This window comes from Pseudochaenichthys georgianus, chromosome 9 (assembly GCF_902827115.2).
Source record: "Pseudochaenichthys georgianus chromosome 9, fPseGeo1.2, whole genome shotgun sequence".
Taxonomy (NCBI): Eukaryota; Metazoa; Chordata; class Actinopteri; order Perciformes; family Channichthyidae; genus Pseudochaenichthys; species Pseudochaenichthys georgianus.
In genome coordinates this window covers 37,704,390-37,731,447 of record NC_047511.1, presented here as the reverse complement: position 1 = coordinate 37,731,447, position 27,058 = coordinate 37,704,390, and the positions used below count along the sequence as shown (strand labels likewise).

The 27,058-nt window shown below is 41.3% G+C and overlaps 1 protein-coding gene across 1 annotated transcript in view; it reads right to left on the bottom strand.

The window, feature by feature from the left end:
• The window catches only part of coro1ca (coronin, actin binding protein, 1Ca), a 38,427-nt gene extending 11,966 nt beyond the window's left edge, over window positions 1-26,461 (bottom strand). Inside the window, exons 1-2 of the mRNA XM_034090522.1 lie at window positions 26,348-26,461; window positions 8,083-8,282 (exon numbers count right to left, since the gene is read on the bottom strand). Of these exons, the coding sequence (XP_033946413.1) occupies window positions 8,083-8,280 (198 nt within the window). The 5' untranslated portion in view covers window positions 8,281-8,282; window positions 26,348-26,461. The remainder of the gene's footprint in view (window positions 1-8,082; window positions 8,283-26,347) is intronic.
• Between the last annotated feature and the right edge of the window lie 597 nt (window positions 26,462-27,058).

Genomic DNA, 27,058 nt, shown 5'->3' with positions numbered 1-27,058 from the left:
GGTATTGTCTGCCTCATAATGCAAATATAGTCAGCAGAGAGACGTGTATTACTACAGAGTTCAGCAGACTTTTTTTCTGTACGTGATTTCCTGAAGACAGTATAGGAACAGGATGTCATTAAAGCAGGAAGGACACACACTGATGACCAGGTGTGGCAACAGGAACCAGTCCGACAAAGAGAAAACTGATTGCTAAGATAACGCTAGCAAACTATTCAAAGTAAACGCTTTAGTTTCTTCATTAACAGTGCATTTATTACTTCCCATTGGAAAGATCCAAAGTGCTACAGGTCATGCTCAGTCGAGTTAAAACATGTGCACACCCACAAAAATGCATGTCACCCAGAGTGGTTTCAAACCAGTTCTGTCATGTCCATTCCATTTCAACATCAATTGGGGCTGTACCTTTTTGGTAGCTTCTACTCTATGATACATTACAATGGATGGGTGGTACACTATGAAACACTTCCAGATGTTTACTTGACTACTAACATGCAAACATAGCTTCTGGCTCATGTGTAAGAGAAGGAGGGAGGACACTGCGACCAGGCATCTCATATATTTTCACGGTTAACTACCAACGTCTTTATCTGAATCTTAGAAGTGACCTGTGTGAGAAGGCGTAGACTATTACAGACGAAGACTTCACTATTCTTGCCTATACAAGCAATTAGAAATATGTGAATAGAACATTTATGAGAAGCATATATTCATGTTTTGTACGCGTCCACGCAGAGGCTTGTGGGACAGAGCTCGCAAAGATTAAGATAATCTACGAGAGCCAAGCAATCGGCCTTTAAAACCCAACCCTTCAGAGATCTCACAGCACACCCCGCATCATACCTCTGGTTCAGGCACGCTGCAACTATTCCAACAAGCTCTTGCATTACTCAGTTTTCCATCAACACCATTTGAGCACCTGCACAAACGAAACAAATAATCTTGTGCTTAAAATCTAAATGGTAGCTTCTACAGTTGAATTGCAGCAACACACCATGAAGCCCCAGTACCTCTTTGGCTAAGCTCTTTGAGGCCGACCTCCTGGTCAACCCGGGCTCGGCAGAGGAGACGACCGTTTGACCAGAGAGCAAGGCGTTCTTCACATTCCTCACCTCGGCCCCAGGCAGCTCTGTTGGGGTATGACCAATGTGAGCGAGAGGGGCGCGAGGGTGTCAAATGTAGCACCCTTTGAGGTGTTAATGCCGCCCATGTCTGATGTACACAATTAGGAATTCAGAGTGTGTAAATTGCCTCGAGCCGGCATAAACATCTGATAACACACGACTGGAATGGAGTGTGCATAGAGGTCGATCCTTGTAGCTGCCAACACTGACAATAAAACAGGTTAACTGGAAACAACAACCACGAGGCGAAGGCAGTGGGATCACCAGGGTGGAGCCGTGCAGGACAGTTAACCTGTGGCAACTCGTTGCATTCTCCCGTCCGTCCCTCTCAAAAGAAGAGCTCGAGGCTCGTTCGCAAGTCTGCATTTGTCTGTAGATGAGGCAGAACGTCTTCCAGGATGTCGTGCACATACCTCCAACACAAAGAGATCAGCAGGGCCAGAGACACGGAGATACATGACGTGAATTCATCCTAACTTCACGAGGGCTCTAATTGTACTATGGACTCGAGACGTGGCAGGCAGGTGAACAGCTGTGTCCGTCAGTAACATTACACTTTCTCAAACAAATGGGCCCAAACAGACTAAACCAGCTAAGCAAGAAAATCATCTCCAAGGTAAAGGTATAGAAAGTGTGCCTAGCAACTGACAACGTGAAAATGATTGTCGAAAAAAATTAATTCTGCTGCACTAATGCAAGAAAAGAAAAGAAACCCCCCACAGCAACAGCAAGGGGCTAAACTCAGCCGTTGAATACCTAGCGTGTCCATAACTACACACTACAGACATTTGTATCCTTCGAGAGGAATGTCTGACGCCTAGAAAACAACCAGTTGCATAGCAACAAGCAAGACTGCACAAAATAAGTGAATCACACCGCAATAGATACAAAGCCGAAGACTGGAACAGAACAAAAATGGATGAGCGACATCCCTCAAGGCAGTAGAGGACATTCTTTTCATTCACACAAGAGGCCTGCACACTTCCTTTCCTTGCAGCTCAACATGTGATTCACACATGCACACCACTAAAAGGGTCTGCATGCTGTCCACTGCCGCTCAGAGCTCCATGGAAATGTCCATCTTTATACGTCTCCGTCTGTATGATAGAGGCAGGGACAATACAGCAAACCCTCAGCTATATATAGATAGAGTAGAGAAAACTATACGGAGATGTACTACAGAGGCACTCTAGCATTGCTGGTACATGGCTAGTGAAAATATGTGATAAGATTAATCCCAGAGAGCATCTAAAAACAAGTTGCTATTTACTACTACTTAACTGGTAGCTGGTCTGCTGCCAGTTTGGATCTGTGTTAAGTGTCCAAAGGCTCCTGCAGCACGAGCTATCTGCTCACAGAGACTGAACAGCCCTGGCTGGTTGTTGCTGATGACACGGGACCAGCAATGATTCGGTCCATGCGACAGAAGACAAGCAATCCTATGAATATCGGCAGGGCCTTTAACTTCCGTCATCTCTTAGTCAACACTGCACTGAGGAGATTGATACACAAACATTTATTTCCAGAGAGCACTTTGAACATATGAAAGGCAGCCTACTGAAAATGATTCAGTGTGTGGAACGTGTGCAACGGTGGTTCGTTTGTGGTTTAATTGCTCGTATCAAGCAGACTCTAAATGCATCAAAAGATTGAAAAGGCATTGCAGACACCACCTGCTGTTTTGGAGCAAAAAGAAAGTCGGATTTATTTAAAAAGGAACCATCAGTGCTCTCAGATCTGTATTCATGGATTATACATATTATTCAGTATACCAGCAGTCATGCAGACTATCACAGTAAAGTAATTATTCTGATATGGCACCTCATGCAGTGAGTGATTCTGTGACACAGACAACATCTGACTTCAACCCAGTTTTCTCATCGTGGCCACTCTTCAGATTTCAGCCTATCCCAGAATTCACATGTGTGCCGACACTGCATGAAGCAGCCAATAGCAAGGCAGGGAGGAAATGGTCTTGGAAGCCTGTCAGGCAGGGAGCAGTGAATGACCATATATGGTAAAATCTGCAGTCAGCAGGACTGAGCGGCAGAGGCGGCAAAGGCAGAGGCAGCCGAGCAGTATAGGTCTTGGAACACAAGCTGACCAAAGCATGGGGAAAGACCCTGGATACCATGCACAACCAGGGTCTTCTTGTGATTATAGACAGTTGGCAGCGTAACCGGGAGCCAGAACAGAATGATTGTGTCGACGTGCACACCCAGGGATTACTTACAGCAAAGGTTGAGCACTGGATGAATGGTGCTTTGAAGGATTGAATCCAAATCAAATACACACTCCACATCTGATCAACCTTTCAGTACAGAGGCAGCTTTTGAAAGTGGAACATGCCATCTACATGAAGTAATACGCTTTGCACTGTGTTATGGCTGTAGTCAAGGTCAACCTTAAAAAAAAGAATAGAGACTAAGAGGAAATGAAAGATGCTTACAATTGACAAAGTGAACCGTCTGCATGGAAAATAAAATGCTGATGGTTAAAAAGAGGAAAGAGAGCGTTGAGAAATAAACAACTGCATGCTTGGATACGTTCGAGTTAAGGGATTCAACATCACTAATGATTTACTGAGACGTCCATTCTCATGTGCCGAGCAGACAGAGAGGAATTATCAGGAATGTTTCACTGAACACTTGCTAGCTGCATTCACTCCCACCGCTTCCTTCATATGGAAATCAGGGAATAAATTAGCAGGCATCCTGCTAAGAAAGAGAAAGGAGGAGATTGAAAGCATGAGGCAAGGGGGTGACATGTGTTGAGCTGGACATCTGATGCCCTCTCTATAAATGCCTGTGTTCTGACAGGAGGAAGCAACAATAGCCATGGCTGTGCTGAGTCACAGCGGCCTGCCGCACGAACCTCACCCTCCTGAGTCACACAAAGCATCGGCTCTATTGCTTGACAACCTAAAATGAGGCTCAGACCTCAAGTCAAGTAACAGACCCATGACACCAACCTGTGAACTCCGAGAGGCTTTTCCAACCATTTACCATTTTTTGAAGTGTAATCATTTCAGCAATTCTTCCTCCTCCTGTTGTTGCATCACTTCAACAAAGCGATGCCCAGTTGCATATGGGTTCATTGTAAAAGGGGGAAGGAGCATCATCACACTTCTGCCTCCCCCAGCTGAAGTGTGGTTGTGACAAAGGGCTGCGCTGGGAGTAAGCACGGGACAAAGGGCCTGAGCAGCTGGCTGCCCACAGAGACTGGGAGCAGCACAGCCCGGGCAGATGGGTGAGCCGGACAGATGCACCCTCACATTAGGGATGGGAGGGTGGGGGGGGTTTAGGGGATGTGTGCCCTTGAAACAAAAAATGAAATGAGGACCAAGTGATTTTAACAAAGTGTTCTTCGATAAGGTTTAGAGCAGTATCTACAAAGCAAAGCTACTGTATGTCAGACAAAAGATAAAGTACAACACACCATGTGTACAGTCAGCCCAATAACAAATGCAAACGCATTATGATGCATATACAAATAATTGTATTATTTTTAATTTAAGAGGATACAATCCTTTTCATTCAGTGTATTAAAAATGCCCCTAAAGCATTTGGGTGTCGCTGATCCACTGCAGCGCGCTCTAGTCAGACCGGCTGCATGGGACAGGATCGCACCACTTTTAAGACTTGCATTGCAAGCTGAGGCTACACTGAGATCTCCAGATGGACCAACGGAATTCAATTGAGAATAGTGATTTTTTTTAATTCCCCTTGATTTAAGATCCAAATTGAATGTTGTTCCAATGTCCCAACAGCTAAACTTTTCTTCGTATGCTCGGCTGCTGAACTGGTTTGTTGGGAGTCCACACTGGCCACAGCATCGGGCTGCAACAGACGACTAATTTGATAATCGATTAATCTATTGATTAATTAAACGACTATTATGCCTTGCACAATTTCTCAAACGCTCTTATTTAGCCATCAACTTTTAGATGTAGCTTGAGGTTGTTTTAGGCATGTGGAAACTAACAATGAGGACAATAAAGATGAATACTTGATTCAAAAATACATATTATAAATTAAACAAATTGTGAACAAAATTAACATTGCTTTTTATTTAAATTAAATAAATAATATTTCACATCAAAAGAAACAACAATGTTTTAACAAATGGTATTAAATAATCTGATGACAGAACTGCAAACAGAATAGCTCAAACTTTTACTAAATAAATAACTCCGTCTAATCATTAACCCATGTTTGTATAATTGTGTTAACTCCGTGTGTTGCTGACGTGGAAACGTTCCTCGTGGACGGGCTACAGAGCTGCTAGAAAGACAGTCGAACCCGGTGCATTTCCCCGTCTGGATGTGGAGCACTTTTGCTAAATGTTTAGACAAATAGCTCGTGTTACCGCCCTTACATGCTAAACTCTTATTGCACTTGTTTGTCTTTTTGCATATTAGAAACGAGTTGGCGACACTAAGACTGCGATATAATGTTTATGTAGCAATAATACATGACATATCTTTTTTAAATGTCTCCAGTACCGATAAAAAGACCGATAACGTTGGAGCTTAACGGCGCGTAAAACACACGTGATGACATCACCAACGAATCGACGACTGAATTATTTGGCAACTAATTTGGTCATCGATTTTAATCGATTAAGTCGATTAGTTGTTGCACCCCTTGCATACATACACAATTAAAATACTATTAGTCTTAAACAACATGCATTCCCCTTTCAGCTCCAGTGTCTGAATGCATGGCCTGTTGAATGAGGGAAACACTCCATCTGAAGGATTCTTCTGTCTCGCCTGCAGTCTGGATATGATGAAGATCTAAAAAAGCTTTTTCAATCTCTCACTTGAGGAAATTGCCCGAGGTTTGCTCTGCACAGAAAGACCTCCGCCTCTTACTACTGTATATTTCAGTGGTGAAAAACAGACGTTCGGTAGACACACCAATGCTGTCCTGGGATAGGACGGCATGCAGAGCTCATCGAACAAACAGAGACAGGGGTGTGAAACTGGTGGAGCCTGCAGCCCACCACCACAAGCTCTGTGTGGAACGAGGTGCTGAGAGGTGTAAGCTGTGCGATGACAGGCCCAAGGATCCGGTCCCCTATGCCAGAGCCTTCTCAGATGACACGGGACCGGCTGCTGTGCATTAATTACAGGCCCAGGTTACAACTGTCAACAGTATTGCAGTACTTATGTCACTCCGTGTCAGGACCTGCCACTTGGCTATTGCAAAGAGCTGCCAAACAGAAACAGCTAGCAATTCACCACCATCAAGCATAATGGCACCCAAGGGCTCTCTTGGGGACCATAGCGCCCTGTGGGATACAGGGAGATCTCAAGTGCACCTTAATTAGCCCAATTATGACAGCAGGGGTAAAACAAAAGCGAGGAGCTAACTTGTTTCCAGTTGAACAGTTTTCAAATGCTGTCTTGCCAAACCAAAAGTCATTCTAGAGTGGAGTGATTTCTTATATGGAGGCAGGGATCAGGTTCGCTCCAGGGCTTTGGAGTAGTTTCTGTTGTACACATGAGGGTGTATAAAACAACTTAGGCAAACATTAAGCCTGAGGGACGCCGGCACCAAGCCAGCAGTTCGAGAGGCTACGTTTTCAATGCAAATTATTATTTAATGTGAACAAAACATGGAAAAAGGAAACTCTTGGTTGTTCACGTGATTGTTGTGCTTCAAAACATAGATGTTCATTACACACACACACACACACACACACACACACACACACACACACACACACACACACACACACACACACACACACACACACACACACACACACACACACACACACACACACACACACACACACACACACACACACACACACACACACACACACACACACACACACCACACACACACACACACACACACACACACACACACACACACACACACACACACACACACACACACACACACACACACACACACACACACACACACACACACACACACACACACACACACACACACACACACACACACACACACACACACACACAATATTGTCCTTCTTGTGATTATGAACCATCCAGATCTCTCAGGTCTTCAGGGACTGGTCAGCTTTCTGTCCCCAGAGTCAGAACTAAACATGGAGAACAAACTCTGGAACAAACTCCCAGAAACCTGCAGGTCCGCTGCAACTCTGACTACTTTTAAATCCAGGCTGAAGACTTTTCTTTTTGTCGCTGCTTTAAATTGAACTATTCATATCTTAAACTGCACTTTAACTTTTATCCATGTACTTTGTCTTTTAATGTTTATTTTATTATCTTTTATTTTTAATGACTGATTTTAAAATGTTTTAAATGTTCTTAATGTCTTTCATTTTTTGTAAAGCACTTTGAATTGCCTTGTGTTGAAAGGTGCTATATAAATAAACTTGCCTTGCCTTCTTATGAAGATCTCATTCATGTACAAAATGAACAACAAATCAAGACATAGTAGTGTAAACAGTAACGGAACGTCCACACTACAGCTTCGACAGCTTCAAAAACGGTTTCCAACGCGTCTGCCCATTCACTTTGAATGGGGTGACGTCACTTTTCGCCGTACTGCGTTGTGGGAAGCAGAGCGGAGCTTTCCTGGCGTTTCAGGCTGCAAAAGTTGAGCAATGTTCAACTTTTGAAGCTTCTGAAGCTTTCGGTGGAAGCGTCAGCCAATCAAATCATTTGCCAGTACAAGCTCTAGCCAATCAAACCGCTGCTTGTGTGTCAGGGGCGGGAGATTCATGTGATTGGTTGTTGGTCGAGCTTCAGACAAGCCCAGCTCCAAGCTTTTTTTGAAGCTGTAGTGTGGACGGGCTGTAAGAGTAATTAATACAAACTATACGGGTTAATCAAAGCATTGTTAGGCAGCATGTGCTACTGAAAAAACAAATGCAAACAAGCCTACACCTTTTGTTAATCTCACTGTCTTAGTGGCATTAACTACTAGGACATGATGCACTTTACACTTACCTTGTGAAGAGGGAGGACGAGGAAAGCTCCTCCACCGCTGGCTTCAATAATTAAGGCAACAAACTTGGGGTTGACTGCACAGAAGGAGCTGTCCCATGTGACCCTTGACACCCGGATATCATCGTAGCATTGGTCATTTTTCGCCGCCTGGCCAAACACATGACGGAATTTGCTCGTTCGTACAACTTGTCGACTCATATCTGTGCAAAGAGCAGAGGGGAAGATTTTGTGTTAGCAGTTTAAAAGCCGTACAATGGACCAACATATGGACAACTAGAGCTACTTGAAAGATTTGTGAACACAATACGGCAGCAAAGCTTTTAGAACACACGTAAGCATTTTTCCCACAACATATAATCAATGTCTTCACCCTCAGTGTGGCCATTACTGCTCCAGCCACACTAAGGGTGTCCCTGGAATTTCTGGGCAACAATTTCAGCGTCACTTTTGCCACACTGCCCTTCATTCCTCTGAGTGTAAGAATATAAAGCCATGTGGGGTTTTCCTCACCCCTGTGATCGCATATAGACTTCAAAACTGATCCCATAGAAAAAGTGGGTATGAGGCACCTGTTACTAAACCAAATATGTATGGGGTTTAAAATGTTCCTAATTCACAAAGATGCAGCATAACAATAATAAACAGCAAAACAAAGAGGGTGGATAATCTTCCCCTGCATTGTGCCGAATTATCAAACATCTGAAACACGCTTCTCATGGGTCACAGGTGGAAGGGGCCAGTTGCAAAGAAAATAGGATATACCCACTACAAACAGACTTTGTAGCTGGTTCAGCTAACACTTTCAACAGGACAAGAATATGCTGAAAACAAGCCCATTCAAAAGCTACCAGTCCAAATGCTTCACCTAAAATAACAGACCACTTTCAAAGTTGACCAAGGTCCAATCTGACCTACAACCCTCTCAAGGAGTCTTGGTTTTGTGAAACTCCTTCAATCTCTTGGTTTTCGACACAGCACATGGTAACAGTTTCCTAGTCTGAATCACCAACATGATAAAGGAGCAGCGCAGGATGTGGGATATGTTTTGGAGGTGGTTTCCATTGTGAATGTATGTGTGTGTATGCATGTCCGTGTGTGTGTGTAAAGAGAGAGAGTGTGATACGGAGCAAGAGAGAAAGGATTAGTGTAAGAGAGAAACTCTTGTATGGCATGTTTCCGACAGAACAAGGATCACAACACAAGCAGGAAGTTCTTCCTGCAGGGATATGGGCGTGTCCTAACAGCTCAAAGCTTTTGAAAAAACATGTCAGTCATACCAACTGTTTATTTGTGATGTCTCCAATAGCAGGAAGTGTGCTAAAGCAGTGGTTCTCAACTGGTGGGTCGCGGACCCGTTTCGAGTGTGGGGGGAAAAAGTCAAACTTTTATTTTGAAGGCCGGATTTTCTAACGCTGCGCATGCAGTAGGCGTTGGACTGAAAGTTCCGGAGACCATAAACGGTTTTGAAAACTTCTGTCACATAGTGATCATCTTCTCAATAAAATATCTTTGCTGATGTTTTTTCGAGTCTTCTGGCCAATCAGAATCAAGATTGTTGCCGGAAGTCCCCACGGAGAATAACTTTGCGGTAGAACTCTTTTTTCTACATCCATGGGTACAACTTCAGATAGAAATCAACACATAATGAAATATGACCCCCGGTCTGATGACTGACAGGTCACAGAACAATGGGAGCCATCTACCCCTACCCACAATTTAAAGTAAGTCACACAGACTATCTCCTCTTTACTCTTCTCGCAGCAAGATGTCAGAACAAAGTGATAAACAAACAATGGCATAAAATATTATTAATATGTCGGGTAGCTAGTAACAGATTTATTTATTTTCTTCTCAGAGTGTACCAGAATGCATAGTTTATGTTAGTATTTCTAAAAATCTCCTGGGGGAGAATCCCCCCAGACCCCCCTGCTGGGGTTGGGTTTTCAGCATGTGTGCCTTTTTATATAGTTCAGCTTTGATATCATCTCATTAAACCTTTTTTAAAAGCATACTTTAGTTCTGTGAAGGGATATAAGGGATATATGCACTGTACTTCACTTGTATTAATATTATATGCGGAAAAGCGTATATATATATTACAGCACGATCTTTTGTTGAATAGATTTGAGTGCTTAAAAATGTTGGGTCACGATGTATTGACCAAGTAAAAAGTGGGTCCCGAGGCCTGACCAGTTGAGAACCACTGTGCTAAAGGACACATTTGTTCACATTAGGAGTAAACAGTTAATGACACTTGAGTTGTAATCTTCCCTAAATTGAGGATTTGGCCGTTTTTACTGAGTTACATAGGATTTATTCAATCCTACTCTAAATTGTCCTGGATCAGAAGTGCATTTCATCTATGAAACTGACTTATTTATTTCGGAAAGGCTGACGCACACTAAGTGCAATGAACTGAAATCCAAGGCAGAACTCCCGTTGGATGAATGATTGTTAAAAAGTTCAGTAAAGACATTTTGAAGGCAACAAAAGGAATCACTCTTCCTTATAGTAATGTCATGACGATTTGAGCTGCGGTATATTTTTTATATTAAAAACAAAACACTAAAAAAGGTTACAAAATGACACTTTGAAGGTCTCCTTGGTTTCCATAAGATTGATGCCAAGTTCAAAGTAAAAGATGTGTTCAAACCAGAGGTCGCGTTAACCGAATATTTTCCGTCTGACGGATTTTTTTTAACAATGACGGACAAAATCTGAAAGCAGTTTCCCCGCAGCGAGGCTCCGGTGTTATGCATGCCCTCCAAAAAGGAAATTATACCGTTTCCAAACCTAACTGTGCCGTACAAATCATTGAAATGTCTGAACTGTCCCCCCCCCAGTTGACAGTTGACGAGCATGCTTCCCCCCCCCCCCGTCAGAGTTGTGTAAAGGCCGACGGGTAATTCTGGATTTTGACAGAAGTTTTACGATCCTGTCCGTCAAAAGGACGGGCAGGGAAAAAGTCTAGCGCAACCTCTGGTTCAAACTATTTAATAATGTTAAGTAACAGTTCTAGAATGTTGATTTAAATTCTAGAATGTTGAATTACAAGTTCTAGAATGTTGAATTTAAATTCTAGAATGGCAAGTTACAGTTCTAGAATGTTGAATTACAAGTTCTAGAATGTTAATTTAAATTCTAGAATGGCAAGTTACAGTTCTAGAATGTTGAATTACAAGTTCTAGAATGTTGAATTACAAGTTCTAGAATGTTGAATTACAAGTTCTAGAATGTTAATTTAAATTCTAGAATGTTGAATTTAAATTCTAGAATGTTGAATTTAAATTCTAGAATGGCAAGTTACAGTTCTAGAATGGCGAATTACAAGTTCTAGAATGTTGAATTTAAATTCTAGAATGGCAAATTACAAGTTCTAGAATGTTGAATTACAAGTTCTAGAATGTTGAATTACAAGTTCTAGAATGTTGAATTACAAGTTCTAGAATGTTGAATTACAAGTTCTAGAATGTTGAATTACAAGTTCTAGAATGTTGAATTTAAATTCTAGAATGTTGAATTACAAGTTCTAGAATGTTGAATTTAAATTCTAGAATGGCAAGTTACAGTTCTAGAATGTTGAATTACAAGTTCTAGAATGTTGAATTTAAATTCTAGAATGGCAAGTTACAGTTCTAGAATGTTGAATTACAAGTTCTAGAATGTTAATTTAAATTCTAGAATGTTGAATTACAAGTTCTAGAATGTTGAATTTAAATTCTAGATCAGGGCGATACTCAACAATGACCACTTTGTCATGAGGGAGGAGTGAGGCTTGTTTGCTTTCCTTCGGAGCAGCAGATTTGTTTCATAATGCTGCTGGAGTAGAAGCTACATGTGAAAGCACAACTAAATCAGAGACCTGTCTGGTGAGAGACGGAGTTACAGAGTTGTGTCAAAATCCAGCTCAAACTGATTCTTGGGCTGCGTTCTGATATTGTTATGACTATAAATGTTTATTTAAAAGATTAAAAAAAGGAATATTTACAATACAAACTACAAGTGAATCTTTCTATGATACGGTCCAGTTAACATACATGAGGCAGCGCTCCTCAGTGCTGATGTTGAATTATGTATCTGTAGAAAACACCAGCAATCCTAAATGAGGAGCCACATGGATTAGATGAGTTAGAGTTGATGAAGCCTCGGCCCTTCGGTAGAAACTCCCCTCTACACTAAATGCTGATGTGCATTAACTAACGCAGTGAAGAGCCCCTTCCACTGATTCTCCTGGTACATATAACTCCACTACACCTACTGAGACAGAGCCAATCAGGACATCAGTCAGCATCCTTGTTGTCAAATCAGGGATATAAATCAAGCACAGTTGGAAATATAACTTTAAAAGTGATTAAGCCACAAAGCCAATCATTATGTGCATTACGTTCTGTCTACATAAATTGGTCAAAGACTAACTGTACAATGAGGGATACTGTTCAGCTCAAATCCTTCATCCAACATGTCATGATTCAATCAAGCAAATATTAAATAAAAACCCTTTGAAATAAATTGGGTGAAAATAGGACATGGGCTAACATTTACAAAATGTGACAGTGACAAATACCATAGAATCAATCTGTTTTTCTTCCTGAAAATGACAGGGAATAACATATCCATGGTCAACTCAGTGGGAGGAGTGCTAGTGAACTTAAGCTCTGACCTGACCTGACGCGTTTAGTTTCCTAACAGAAAACTATGCAGATAGTAATGAAAGTGTATGACGTATTGCATTAGATTAATTTTGTTTTTTTCCCTGGTATTGAATTTGCTATTGAGAATCCTGAAAATGCAATGGTATTGGCATCGCATACTAGATTTTTTTTATTGTGATAGGAGGAGGCGTGTGGCGCAGTGGACTAGTGCAGTCCGAACAGTGGGAGACAAAATGACACTTTGAAGGTCTCCTTGGTTTCCATAAGATTGATGCCAAGTTCAAAGTAAAAGATGTGTTCAAACCAGAGGTCGCGTTAACCGAATATTTTCCGTCTGACGGATTTTTTTTAACAATGACGGACAAAATCTGAAAGCAGTTTCCCCGCAGCGAGGCTCCGGTGTTATGCATGCCCTCCAAAAAGGAAATTATACCGTTTCCAAACCTAACTGTGCCGTACAAATCATTGAAATGTCTGAACTGTCCCCCCCCCAGTTGACAGTTGACGAGCATGCTTCCCCCCCCCCCCGTCAGAGTTGTGTAAAGGCCGACGGGTAATTCTGGATTTTGACAGAAGTTTTACGATCCTGTCCGTCAAAAGGACGGGCAGGGAAAAAGTCTAGCGCAACCTCTGGTTCAAACTATTTAATAATGTTAAGTAACAGTTCTAGAATGTTGATTTAAATTCTAGAATGTTGAATTACAAGTTCTAGAATGTTGAATTTAAATTCTAGAATGGCAAGTTACAGTTCTAGAATGTTGAATTACAAGTTCTAGAATGTTAATTTAAATTCTAGAATGGCAAGTTACAGTTCTAGAATGTTGAATTACAAGTTCTAGAATGTTAATTTTAATTCTAGAATGGCAAGTTACAGTTCTAGAATATTGAATTACAAGTTCTAGAATGTTGAATTACAAGTTCTAGAATGTTGAATTACAAGTTCTAGAATGTTGAATTACAAGTTCTAGAATGTTAATTTAAATTCTAGAATGTTGAATTTAAGTTCTAGAATGTTGAATTTAAATTCTAGAATGTTGAATTTAAATTCTAGAATGTTGAATTTAAATTCTAGAATGTTGAATTTAAATTCTAGAATGTTGAATTTAAATTCTAGAATGTTGAATTTAAATTCTAGAATGTTGAATTTAAATTCTAGAATGTTGAATTTAAATTCTAGAATATTGAATTACAAGTTCTAGAATGTTGAATTTAAATTCTAGAATGGCAAGTTACAGTTCTAGAATGGCGAATTACAAGTTCTAGAATGTTGAATTTAAATTCTAGAATGGCAAATTACAAGTTCTAGAATGTTGAATTACAAGTTCTAGAATGTTGAATTACAAGTTCTAGAATGTTGAATTACAAGTTCTAGAATGTTGAATTACAAGTTCTAGAATGTTGAATTACAAGTTCTAGAATGTTGAATTACAAGTTCTAGAATGTTGAATTTAAGTTCTAGAATGTTGAATTTAAATTCTAGAATGGCAAGTTACAGTTCTAGAATGTTGAATTACAAGTTCTAGAATGTTGAATTTAAATTCTAGAATGGCAAGTTACAGTTCTAGAATGTTGAATTACAAGTTCTAGAATGTTAATTTAAATTCTAGAATGGCAAGTTACAGTTCTAGAATGTTGAATTACAAGTTCTAGAATGTTGAATTTAAATTCTAGATCAGGGCGATACTCAACAATGACCACTTTGTCATGAGGGAGGAGTGAGGCTTGTTTGCTTTCCTTCGGAGCAGCAGATTTGTTTCATAATGCTGCTGGAGTAGAAGCTACATGTGAAAGCACAACTAAATCAGAGACCTGTCTGGTGAGAGACGGAGTTACAGAGTTGTGTCAAAATCCAGCTCAAACTGATTCTTGGGCTGCGTTCTGATATTGTTATGACTATAAATGTTTATTTAAAAGATTAAAAAAAGGAATATTTACAATACAAACTACAAGTGAATCTTTCTATGATACGGTCCAGTTAACATACATGAGGCAGCGCTCCTCAGTGCTGATGTTGAATTATGTATCTGTAGAAAACACCAGCAATCCTAAATGAGGAGCCACATGGATTAGATGAGTTAGAGTTGATGAAGCCTCGGCCCTTCGGTAGAAACTCCCCTCTACACTAAATGCTGATGTGCATTAACTAACGCAGTGAAGAGCCCCTTCCACTGATTCTCCTGGTACATATAACTCCACTACACCTACTGAGACAGAGCCAATCAGGACATCAGTCAGCATCCTTGTTGTCAAATCAGGGATATAAATCAAGCACAGTTGGAAATATAACTTTAAAAGTGATTAAGCCACAAAGCCAATCATTATGTGCATTACGTTCTGTCTACATAAATTGGTCAAAGACTAACTGTACAATGAGGGATACTGTTCAGCTCAAATCCTTCATCCAACATGTCATGATTCAATCAAGCAAATATTAAATAAAAACCCTTTGAAATAAATTGGGTGAAAATAGGACATGGGCTAACATTTACAAAATGTGACAGTGACAAATACCATAGAATCAATCTGTTTTTCTTCCTGAAAATGACAGGGAATAACATATCCATGGTCAACTCAGTGGGAGGAGTGCTAGTGAACTTAAGCTCTGACCTGACCTGACGTGTTTAGTTTCCTAACAGAAAACTATGCAGATAGTAATGAAAGTGTATGACGTATTGCATTAGATTAATTTTGTTTTTTTCCCTGGTATTGAATTTGCTATTGAGAATCCTGAAAATGCAATGGTATTGGCATCGCATACTAGATTTTTTTTATTGTGATAGGAGGAGGCGTGTGGCGCAGTGGACTAGTGCAGTCCGAACAGTGGGAGACCGAGCCTTCTGCTCATTCGCCCCGCGCCTCTGGAACTCCCTCCCACATCAGCTGAGATCTGCCCCTTCCACTGAGGTCTTCAAAACCGGCCTTAAGACCCTCTTCTTTCAGCAGGCCTTCCAATACACTTTGAGCATGGTACACCTGGAGTACTGCCATTTTTATCGCTATCTCCGTCTTTTATTTAATTTATATTATTATTACTATTATTTGTTTAATCTCTCAAATTGTATCAGTGTTCTTTGTGGTGAAGCGCTTCGAGATTTGGCTTGGCAGATAAGCACGATATAAATTAAATGTATTATTATTATTATTATTATTAGTGCGTTGGTGTTCGGATTAGGGGAGCACAGGTCCAAACCCCACTGCATGTCGTTGTGTCCCTGGGAAAGACACTTCACCCCAAATTGCTCCTGTGGGGATTGCCCACAGTATTGAGTGTGTAAGTCGCTTTGGATAAAAGCGTCTAACAAGTAACATGTAATATCCATACTCAATTATTTTGTCGATACATTTAATTTGAGCTTACAAATCTGCCTTTGACTTCGAATAGAATGTACATACCTACTCAATGAGATGCTTTTTTTTTTAAATATATAAAAAGCAGTTCAAAAATTCCCTTTATCCCACGGGCATAGCATGGGTGTATGGTTAGCTGCGCTGTCTCAAAGACATGTTTAGCAACACAGACATGCTGCCTAGCAACATCAGGGAAATACCAACACAGGAGAGAAAAACATTACAACAGTAAGAAATACAAACTTATGTCTTAAAAAAGGTACTTAAGATGTCAAATGTGAACAACCGTTAAACTTACATTTGAAATGACACCTGGCCTTGCGAAACATGACCACATTAAAAAAGGTTTCTCTACATGATTTTAGTCGCTGAAACATCCATTGGCAATGCATAGTGCAGAGCAGCTGGAAGCCAGACCAATCCGCACACGAGATGAAGAGGTTGAGATGATGAGAGAACAAGCAGAGCTTTATTTTTAGTTGTAACAGAGCACATGGTGCCTCTCAACTATTGAACCTTGTGAAGAATGACTTAAGTGTTTCAGATATAAAAATCAAGCCTGACTGTATGGCCTATTTCTCACCTGAAATGTAACTCTTTTGCCACACTATAGGAATGGGGAAAGTGTCCTTTGCAAACAGCCACCTTGTCTTTGGTAAAAGCCAAGGGTAACCTATCAAGTCCAGTGTAGTACAGTTTTATGATGGCGTTACTAAGGAGAGCCCTTTTAAATCATCAGTTTGTTTTATAAGGCCTTATCACCTCCATAAATGTTTAATGACATTGATGACACACCTAAACCACGCAAATGCTTTGGAGCTTTTACCATTCTTAAAACAGAAAGATGAGTGAAACTGTCCTGCTGCTCTTGGCTCCGTTCATTTGCAGCAGAAAAGTACATGGTTTATGTAGAATGTAAAATGTGCGGTTTTATCACTACAATAGTGTTTCTGGCCTTGACGAAACAATCACTGCATTCTTGAGGTTAGTCTGGGCCTGCACAAAGATCCCTAGTCACTCAACCCTTTAGCTCTTACAGCAGGAAATGTTCAATATCATTACGAACTACTTTTAAGGCAACAAATCAGGACTAGTTCTGGACAAATATGCTTCGGATGATATCTTAATGTGACCTCTGTTACAGTCACAGATAAGAGGATGTCAATTACTCCTATGCGTTGTTGCTCAAAGCGAAAGATTGGATTAAAACCTCTATGACGAGAGGGTTGGGCTATATCGGTGTGCAGATGTAGGTCAGAGCAGCCTGGGTGGGGTTCAGCTGACTATGCAACACAGGGTCTTGGTGAGTGTGCCTTGTTGTGTGGTAGTGTTGTTTGCTGACGATCCTTTTCAGGAAGAAATCACCATTTCTTAGTCACTGGATGCTCACCGTTGTTAGCAGCCATTCCAACTGATACATGGGGTGAGACCATAGACTGGATATATAAATGGACGTAAGGTCCGTGACGTCCCCCATAGGATTCTGCAGAGTTGCCCACGAAGCCCTTAGTAGGCGGAGTCGGCCACTAACGGCTCAACAGTGACGTCAGAGTCTAACTCCCGCCTTCTCCCGCCTGATCCAAATAAGGGAGCCGAGGCGGGACTTGCTGCTGAAGCACGAGGCGGGGCTCCAAGCTCCCGATCTAGCTGAAGCTGCCAAGCTAGGCTAACATGCTCACTTAATAAGCCTTGTTCAACATAATTTCTTTAGCCAATACTACAGCGGGCTGCAGGCGAACCAAGTCCGCGTTTCGCTGCATTCCTTGATCTCCAGTTATAACGCCGGACTCCGCTGCCCACCACTGGGATAATTGGGTCCCCTTTTAACATTTGCTCCCGTTTAGCATTATGGGCGTCATAGCCTATTATATAAAAGTCTTACCCAAGGCTGAAACACACACACACACACACGGCTAACAAGCTAAGCTAACAAGCAGGGTCTAAGGACAGAGGGTGTCGTATTGTCATACTGATATATATTCTGTACACACTGAAGACCACTGAGACAAATTTAACATTTGTGATATTGGGCTATATAAATAAACATTGATTGATTGACAAGCACTGCCAACATGTATAATATTATCATTTTACTCAACGAAAAAAGCTGAGAGTAGACTTCTTGGAAGTTCTGTTAGTACATTGAACCGCACAGCACGACATTTTAATTGTCTGGTATTTGTAACAACATTCCCTAAAAGGCACAATCACCACAAACACAGCTAAAGGGTCAAGTACAGTAACTACAACGAGCTAACGTTGTAGCCTAGCAGAGTGGACACGTTGCTATTAGCCGACAGTGAGGTCACTTTGACTTGTCCATCAAAGTGACCACGCCCTAATTTATGCAAAAACGGCAAGACCTAATATAAATAAAAGGGTTGCGTTATAAAACAATTCACTCAACAATTAATAATCATTAAGGTGGAATCTAACTATATCCTGAATAATTTTTATTGCATCCATGGGTAGAAACATGTTTATTTCTGCTGTAAAGTTGGGCATTTTGACATGGGGGTCTATGGAAATTCATCCTTTCTGCAGTCAGCGCCTATCGGCCACTAGATGAACTGCAGTTTGTGGCACTTCCTTATTGGCGTCCCGGCTCTGCCACAGAGTTTGCCGCTTGCGTGAGATAGAAGGGAAAAAAAGTAACATCAGGACTAATTTCCGGAAGGCAATCATTTATGTTTTTTACAATTTGGGAGTTTCCTCTATGTCGATCACGCCTCCTGCGTCAGGAGTGTTGCACAGGCACATATACTTTTGACTCAACAGCTTAATTCCTGGACTCAAAATCAGAATAGCTGATAACGTCAGGCTCACCACAGACCTGGAATCAATGTTAACTCACAATCACCTCACACCTTAGAGCTACACAGGACAAGACTTTTCAGAAGCATCTCAGCTCCTCCAAAGAGAAAGACAGGTCTTAACCCCGCCATGAGCAAATGCTCAACCAAAAAAATTAAGTGTCCAGGGTAACTCTTATGTAAGAACATCATTATCCCACACCTGATGAACTGAGCTTGAAGCAAGTGAGCCTACAAAGAGACCTGGGACAGCAGAACATTGATGGATACTTGTATGGCCTGCGTACGGTGGTTTGGCACCAAATCCGAGTTGTTAATGTTGTCATTTCAGGGGCCAGTTAAGTGTAAACATGTGAATCAATATGTACACACTGACGAGCATAGCTGTCCTGAGTGACACCAATATTGACTTGATTTGAGTGAAGCAGCTGGACTAACCTGAAGTGTTGGACCTCTTTGTTGTGGGGTGAATTACCTCGGTGGAAGTGATGCGATTGTGCACCAATTATCGAAGCATCAAATATGTCATTTCATGTCTGCTTCATTGCATCTACAGGGGTTAGTGCAATTCTGTAAGGCAAGACAGATAAGCAAACGCAGTGCTGTACTTTTCTTATTTTGTGGCACTGTAATATTATGGTACCATTACGCTTCTTTTAATAGTGACCCAGGTATGGTTTATGTGGTACCAGGCAGGATTTAAAAGAGCAGCATACAGGAAGCAGGGGGGGGCAGGGTAATTCTGCTTGTCTAGCAAAGGCCTTATCCAGACAGCCAGCTTCCTGTTAGACTTCTGCTGCTAACAGAGAAAGACAGGAACTAATAGTGAACAGTCATTCTCAACACAAAGGAAATATATATCTATATTTAACAACCACTGGACGGCTGGTCTCGTCATCCACTGGAGCTTTTAAATACAAATAAAAAACCACTGAATGATGAAGTCACATCTGATGCTTCAATTGTACAAAATCAAAAAGCAACAGAGTCAACAGTGAATCCTCAAAAAATCAATTATTAACTATTCAGTGACCCATCCCCTTTCCCAAACAAGAACGCATAATGATCATGGGTTGACATTTGCATGAACAATGTCACCAGGGGCTTTCTTGAGGCAGTAAAAGGCTGGCACCAGTAGGACAGCGTCCGATGCAGCCAGAGAGAGAGAGACACACCTTGGGGGAGTGTTTGCAACTCAGTGACACTCTCCTGACTTACAGCTCACTGAGCCAGCCCTCTTTCAAGCAAAAAGACTCCAGAAATCTGTTTGGCAAATCAGACGAAAGGAGAGCCGAGTACCCTTTTGCCTTCTGAGCCCGCAGAGCTGACTCTGATGTGCAGAGACAAAAAGAGGACCCCACAGCCTGAGGAAATGACCAACAGGAAATGGGACATGTGTGACACACTTTTAAGCATCCCACTCTGCATTCCTCCACTCCAGTTACATCTGAGTATTCTGTTAAGGAAATGCTGGTCTTGTGAGAGCTATAGTGTACTTTCATTAGTTATTGTGACCATACTTTAAGACTAAAAACACAGATCATGTCACTTTTCCTAATTACCAATAAATGTCTTGATTTGTTTGTGACAAGAGCTTGGCAAAATGGCCAAAATCTTTTGTCCGTAGCAACTGTGTATAGATTTTGGAAGCGGTGCAACAACATGTAAGACTATGACACGTCTTTGGTGACAGGAGACCATTAACGCGGTCCATCGCTGCCATATTCAGTTATGTTCACACATTCCAATTAAAACACAGGCCACCCCATTCTGCCAACAGCTATTTGTACTCAAACTGGTTTCTCCGTGACAGGGCTCAAATACAATACAATTGATTACACACCATTGCCACACCCTGAAAACAAAGACAGAGCAGACTACCGAGAGGTCAACACGTGGGGCTCGGTTCCAAGAGAAATGCCTTACTAAACTGCTTAACTACAACAGCAGACAATAAAGACACTTGCTACAGCAGGGAACCTAACCAGGATTAAAACTCAAGGCTCTGTGAAACCCAAAGGGGATGGCACTTGGTGAGTCACATGTGACGTAACATGAAAATCCTAGCCACAAATCAGGCTGAGCCGATGTGGAAGAGGCCGGGCCTGCATAGCTCGAGCAGAATTATGACATCCCCTTACAGTCTGCACAACAACAGAGTTATTTATTTGAGGGAACTATGGTGTATTTCTGTATACTATACGTTGAATAAGGTATCCCTGTTGCCATGGCATTAGCTTCTAACCGCAAACATGCCAAGTTCAATATTTCTGAGAAGGAGTTATTGACTCATGTTGACATCAATTGGCCTTTTAAACAACATGTTGAGCTTGAATAGACAATAAAACATGCAATTAGCAAGTAAGACAAGGCTCCATCATATTTCTTAACAGGTCTAATCTGCTCTACGTTTAGCTTTACAATTTTGTTCGTGCTTTTCATCATTGTTGTTGTTCTGACTTCCCTGCTATGAGTCAACTTGATATCCAACATCCAGGTCACTGTAGGCCATGTATAGTAAAAAGGTACGTCCCTCGTAACAACTGTGGCTAGAGTGCCTACAATATAGAGCTGATGCAGCAAGGCAAAATGGAAAGACATTCTCCAGTGTTGTTTTTTTATTGTCAGAAAGTATTGTAACTTTACAGAGTCAGTAACGCTCCCAGACGTTTCTTTCCCACACTCTGCTACCCATGCCACCGCTACACACACACCAGTGATGTCGCCTCAGTGCTCCCCATACACTGCTGCCTTTTGCCTTTTGTCACCAAGACCGCATGAGACGCCACCTAAATCCCCTTCCTGTAACCAAGGCCACGGACCACCATTGTAATCAGATTCCAGCTGCATTCCAGTGCTTTTTGCAACAATGAGATAAGGTGCTGTTTTTTCACCTCTCTCCCGCCCCAAGTGACGACGCAGTCTGTGCGCTGGGCAATTTCAACTATTGGAACACAATACATTTCACACCAGTGTTTCAAGGAAAGCTATTGTATTCTTTTATACTTGGAAATGAGGTTTGCAACAGCAACGTGGCTGAAAGTCCAAATCAAAGCGAGGCAACGTATAGACAGAACCAATTATGGGATCCATTGAAATAGCTCTAACTAGGTAAAGTATGTACATGATAACATTGGCTGTAGAGTTTTCAGACATTAACAGATGAAAGGATTTCAACACCAGAAGTCAAATGCTGAGGTTTTGCCAATTTAAAAAAAAAAAAAAACTCCTGAGATTTCAAACATGGAAAACATGACTTTCAGAACATGTCTGTTTATTTAGTTTGATGCTGACCTTGCATAAAAAAAGAAATTCCACGACAGCCCAAATCCAATTCCCAACTGTCTATGAATTTGTGTGGCAAGGCGTAAAAGACTAAATCCTAAACTTCTAATCCTGCTTAAAAGTCGAGGTTTTAAAAAATGACCATATTAAAATCCTATAAAGCTTTAGCTAATACAAGGGTTTAGATGTAGGGTTACTTGACATTGAGTAACAAAACTTGAACCTCTGACTAAGTCTTTATTAGGCATTGACCATCAGGTGCTCAACACAACAGACACAACAAGAGGACAATTGGAAAAACCCTGCTTCGTGTTCATAAAAATAAAAATACACTAAAAAGTGTCCCTTCCTGTTCCTGATCGACTTCTTTCCCCTCCCCCAATGTACTCCATTTCAACAGATGTTGTCTGCTGTGGTGGGAAAGACCAATGGAAGAAATTGTATTCGTCTACGTGCATCTGTTGGAATTGCCAACTACCCAGAATTAAAAAATAGAACGAGGAGAGAAACTGAAAGAGCACATCTGAACTTCACTTTGATCGAGATTCCAAGCAAACATATTTCTAAAAAAGCCTGTAACATATATAAAGGTGGGAATCATAATAATACATTTATTTTGGGGGGCGCCTTTCATAACAAGGACACCTTACAGGGCATAGGGGCAATATTGGGAACAATTAAAAGAGTGGATTTAGTGAAGTATCGGCCGGGGTAAGACATAGTAGATAGATAGTACAACCTATATGTAACAGATCTAACACGCCGAATAAGGCCAATATTAAAATGTATATATTTTAAGCTCGGAATGTAACAATTAAAAGCCAGCAAAAATAAGCTCGTAAAATTGCCAATTGAGAAACCCTGCCTAATGTTGCCGTCTTTTCCAGTGAATGTAGAGAACACCACTAGCTCCAAAACTCACTAAATCCACTGAGAAACGTTCCAACTTGGCGACACCAATAGCCCATCCCCTTCAGGATTCCCCCCAAAGCCACTCCCCAATTATCATCATTATGAATCTAAGCATCAGAATGAATGTCAACAACTATTGTTCACAGCTCATTAACCGACTGCTGACGTGCAACGATAGCACGGGCAAAGTTCACACAAGTAGGAAGGGAGAATGACTGGTTGGCCGTTCAAGTTGCAAGGCTTTTATTGTCATTTGTACATAGCTACAGTGTAGAGATATGGCAATGGAAATCTTAATTATTTCATTCAGGTCAAAAATGGTATTGCACAAACTGGTTACAATCCTGCAAGAGCCACAGATGTTTATTTGTTTCCTTTTTATTGGTTAGAGCATTTGATTTATCGATTGCCATCGGGATGTTACACACACATTTCTAAAACACATTACCCACCCAAGCTTAAATTAACATACTTTGTTTTGGCTTGTTAAAAAAAAAAAAAGGGTATCGTAACGCCGTATATATTTGTAAACAATTCTAGTTAATATGAACATTTCCGTCGTCCTTTACTGTGCAAGTTATTAGAGGCACAGATTTAGACATGTGATCCTCTTCAGTCTCAGGCTGTCCAAACAAACAAACACACTAATATGCTAAGCAGGTAGTTAGATAATGAGATGTTTCTCTGCACCTGTCCTCAGAAATAACTGCTGGACATCTTGTCTTGGACAAAAACTATTTTCAAAACAGCGAACCTTAAAGGTGGGGTAGGTAAGTTTGAGAAACCGGCTCGAGATACACTTTGTTATATTCCATGGAATGCTCTTAACATCCCGATAGCAACGAATATCTGAAGTGCTTTGACAAAAAATCCATAAAAAAACCTCATCTGTGGAAGCCGTAGCGCTGTAAGAAGCACGACCAATCATCTGAGCCGGCCCGGCTAAAATAACTGGATGGCCTACCTGCCTGTCAGCCTTCCATCGGGGCACAAACTTATCTCGTGCCTTCATTGGTCATGTGCGCGTTTGAGTGTGTTGGAGGAGGGGCTCTGTGAGGAAGTGGCAGATTTTCAAATTCTAGCGCACTCAAGCTGGTTTCTCCAAAATGACCTACCACACCTTTAAGTGTAAAATCTAACACCTTTGAAGTATTTGAGTTTTGGAACGTCTTTCTGATAGCTTCTGGCAGATAGTTCTCTTGAAAATGTGGACTGAGATAACATCTTGCACAGACAGGACTGGACACAAACTGATGTATGTCAGACATGTTAAAGAATGCACTCTTTGAGTCCAACTGAGATGTAAATGCCAAACTGTTGAGCAACCATATAGCTTCTTACGACATGACTATTGATTTCCCCAACACACTGATATAACAAACTGTGATGTGAGAAATGTTGATATGCTGCTGTGCTACGAATGTACAATTCTATTAGTCCACAAAACAAACAGAAGACTGAACCACTTATTCTAAACTGTTTCAGTATAGTAATGAAGGATAACTTCAGATGGACTAAATCCGATCCCATGTCGGATATGGTTACACAACTTAATGATCTCCAAACAATTCAAAATGTTGCACTTGCGAGTTAACCACAGTCCACAGCAGCAGTCCATGCTGCAGTTGATAGGAACCAACCCTCCCTCACATCTTATGCTCATTTCCCTCTGCTTCCTGACCCACTTGGTTGGGCTGACCTTGTACAACCAGCAGAGTGTGATGCGTCCGGAATGGTTAACAAGCCCTAACACAGCTAGTACTGTCGACTGTTGACCCTGGGGTCGCTCCGACAGCCCTTCACCTGCTCTGCATCCCACAGCGTGTCTAGGCGAGAACACTCCTGCAACCCCAGAGCTGATTACACAATCAATATGGGGGCCTAATATGCAAATCATGTTGCCCTTTCGGCACACTAAACACAGCCATTACAAATCAAACTGCCCTTTAGTCATGATGAGCAAGTACATGAGCCGGTGGTGGTGCACAGACTGGGGTCACACAGAGGACTATTTGGGTCATCACACAGCCACTAGGGCACGACTGCAGCAGGGACTATTTATGACTGCCAAGTGAGAAGTATTGTGTATTGTGTTCCAGGATGGCACTGGTATTTGAAAATCACATAACTCCCAGCTTCAAGGCAGAGCCAAGTCAAATGTTAAGAGTGAAGCCAATGCATGATACTTGTGACCACCAGGGCTGAAACAGAACATTATCTGAAGAGCTCGGGGCAGAAGATTAGGTAGTTGATTATTTCAGTCAATGCCAAATACCAGTTACTCAAATACAACATATGTGGTCTAGGAAACTTTAAATACAACACCAATATCAGTCTCATCAGGAAAATACAAGCAAGACTAAATAATGTGCACTTTTTGTAGGTTCAAGTACTCGAAAAAAAGGCAGCTGTCAATATAATACAGTAGGGACTCAGCACTGCTCAGGTGAAGCAACACGATATTCCTGTCTGCCCTCATTGACTAGAACTAAATAAAGGTCGTTTTTGCACAGACTTGCATACCAACAATTCTGCACGTGTTATGGCCAAACAAGCATAGCTGGTGCAGGACACATTGTCAATGCATTCGGTTAACATTTGTAGTTGCTAGCATGGAGCCAGCCACATTTTCTATGCTGTGACACTTTCCCATTTGTCTCCCAAACCAGTGTGTTTTAGTGGGTCAAATCTGCACCTGGCATCTCGGTAAATATTGCGGATATTGGAATTAAATCAAAATAGATTGTTCAAAAATAGATATCCTCTGTAATAATGAAAGAGTATATTATTGGTATGTTTGGATCCCATTGTTTAGTATGAACATTAACAGGGTGCCAGGGGCCAGGGCGCGGTTGTGCTGCCTGCTGCACCTCCATGGCTGTGGATCTATCGTTCAGAGATAAGTTTTCCTGCCGCACTGTGGTTAGCTACCCCACCCCGCTCAATAACGTGCAACAGCACATTTCATGTCGTAAAATTATCCACCAAACCCACCCACAACACCAAGAGGAACAAAAACCCCACCATGAAACCAGCTACTGCTTTGATGATCGCTAAGAAACTTTTAGGTAATGCCAGATAATAGCCGTTGAAGGCTAGTGCTAGCTTTTTTTTAAAACAGACTATCCCCATACATTTTAGCTAGCGTGTGCACTTTCCTGTCTGTCTGGAAGGTGGACGAACGCTGAGTGTTTTTAAAAGAAAGGGGGGAGGTAAAACCAGTTCTAAACATTCAAAAATGAATCTGTAACCTACCTTCTGAGAGGAAAATTAAAGTATTCCCGAAATGCTATATCACAGCCCAACGCGTTCACCACTTGATTCCTCCCTCTGCCGGAGCCGCTGCTGCTGCTGACACCGCTCTGTGCTCTGTGCTCTTTCTCAACTCTGACGCTAGTCCCGCCCCCTGCCTTGGCTTGGCGAGCTCTGAGTGGATCAGCTGGTTTTGACGGACAGCTTCAACAGCCAATCGAAATGTCGTTTTGGATAACAAGGATCGGATCTCACGCCTCCTTTCTTCAGGTTCCCATTTACCGAAAATCACCATCAATTGTTTGTTCATGGTGGCATTTATGGCGTTTTAATCTCCTGTGTGGTGTCACCCCTATTATCTGTTTTTATATATTTACTATCCATCAATCACTATCTCTCTATTAACCTTATTATTAGAGAAGCATCATTGTGCGTGCACATATTATACAATGTATTTATGGTTCATTGTAAGGCGAGGCAATAATCATTTGGTAGACTGAGTGTTATCATGTGTTGACTTTACGTGCAACAGTGAATGAATGGGGATGTATATGGAAACCAAATATGATGATATAAAAAAAGTGTACGATTGAATAATTCTACGAGAGAAAGTAATGCCTTGATCCTCTTTTGTAACGGAGGTTTTAAATATCCATGAATGTAAACAAGACTCCAATATGTGATACGCATTGAACAGTGGAACATGCTTATACA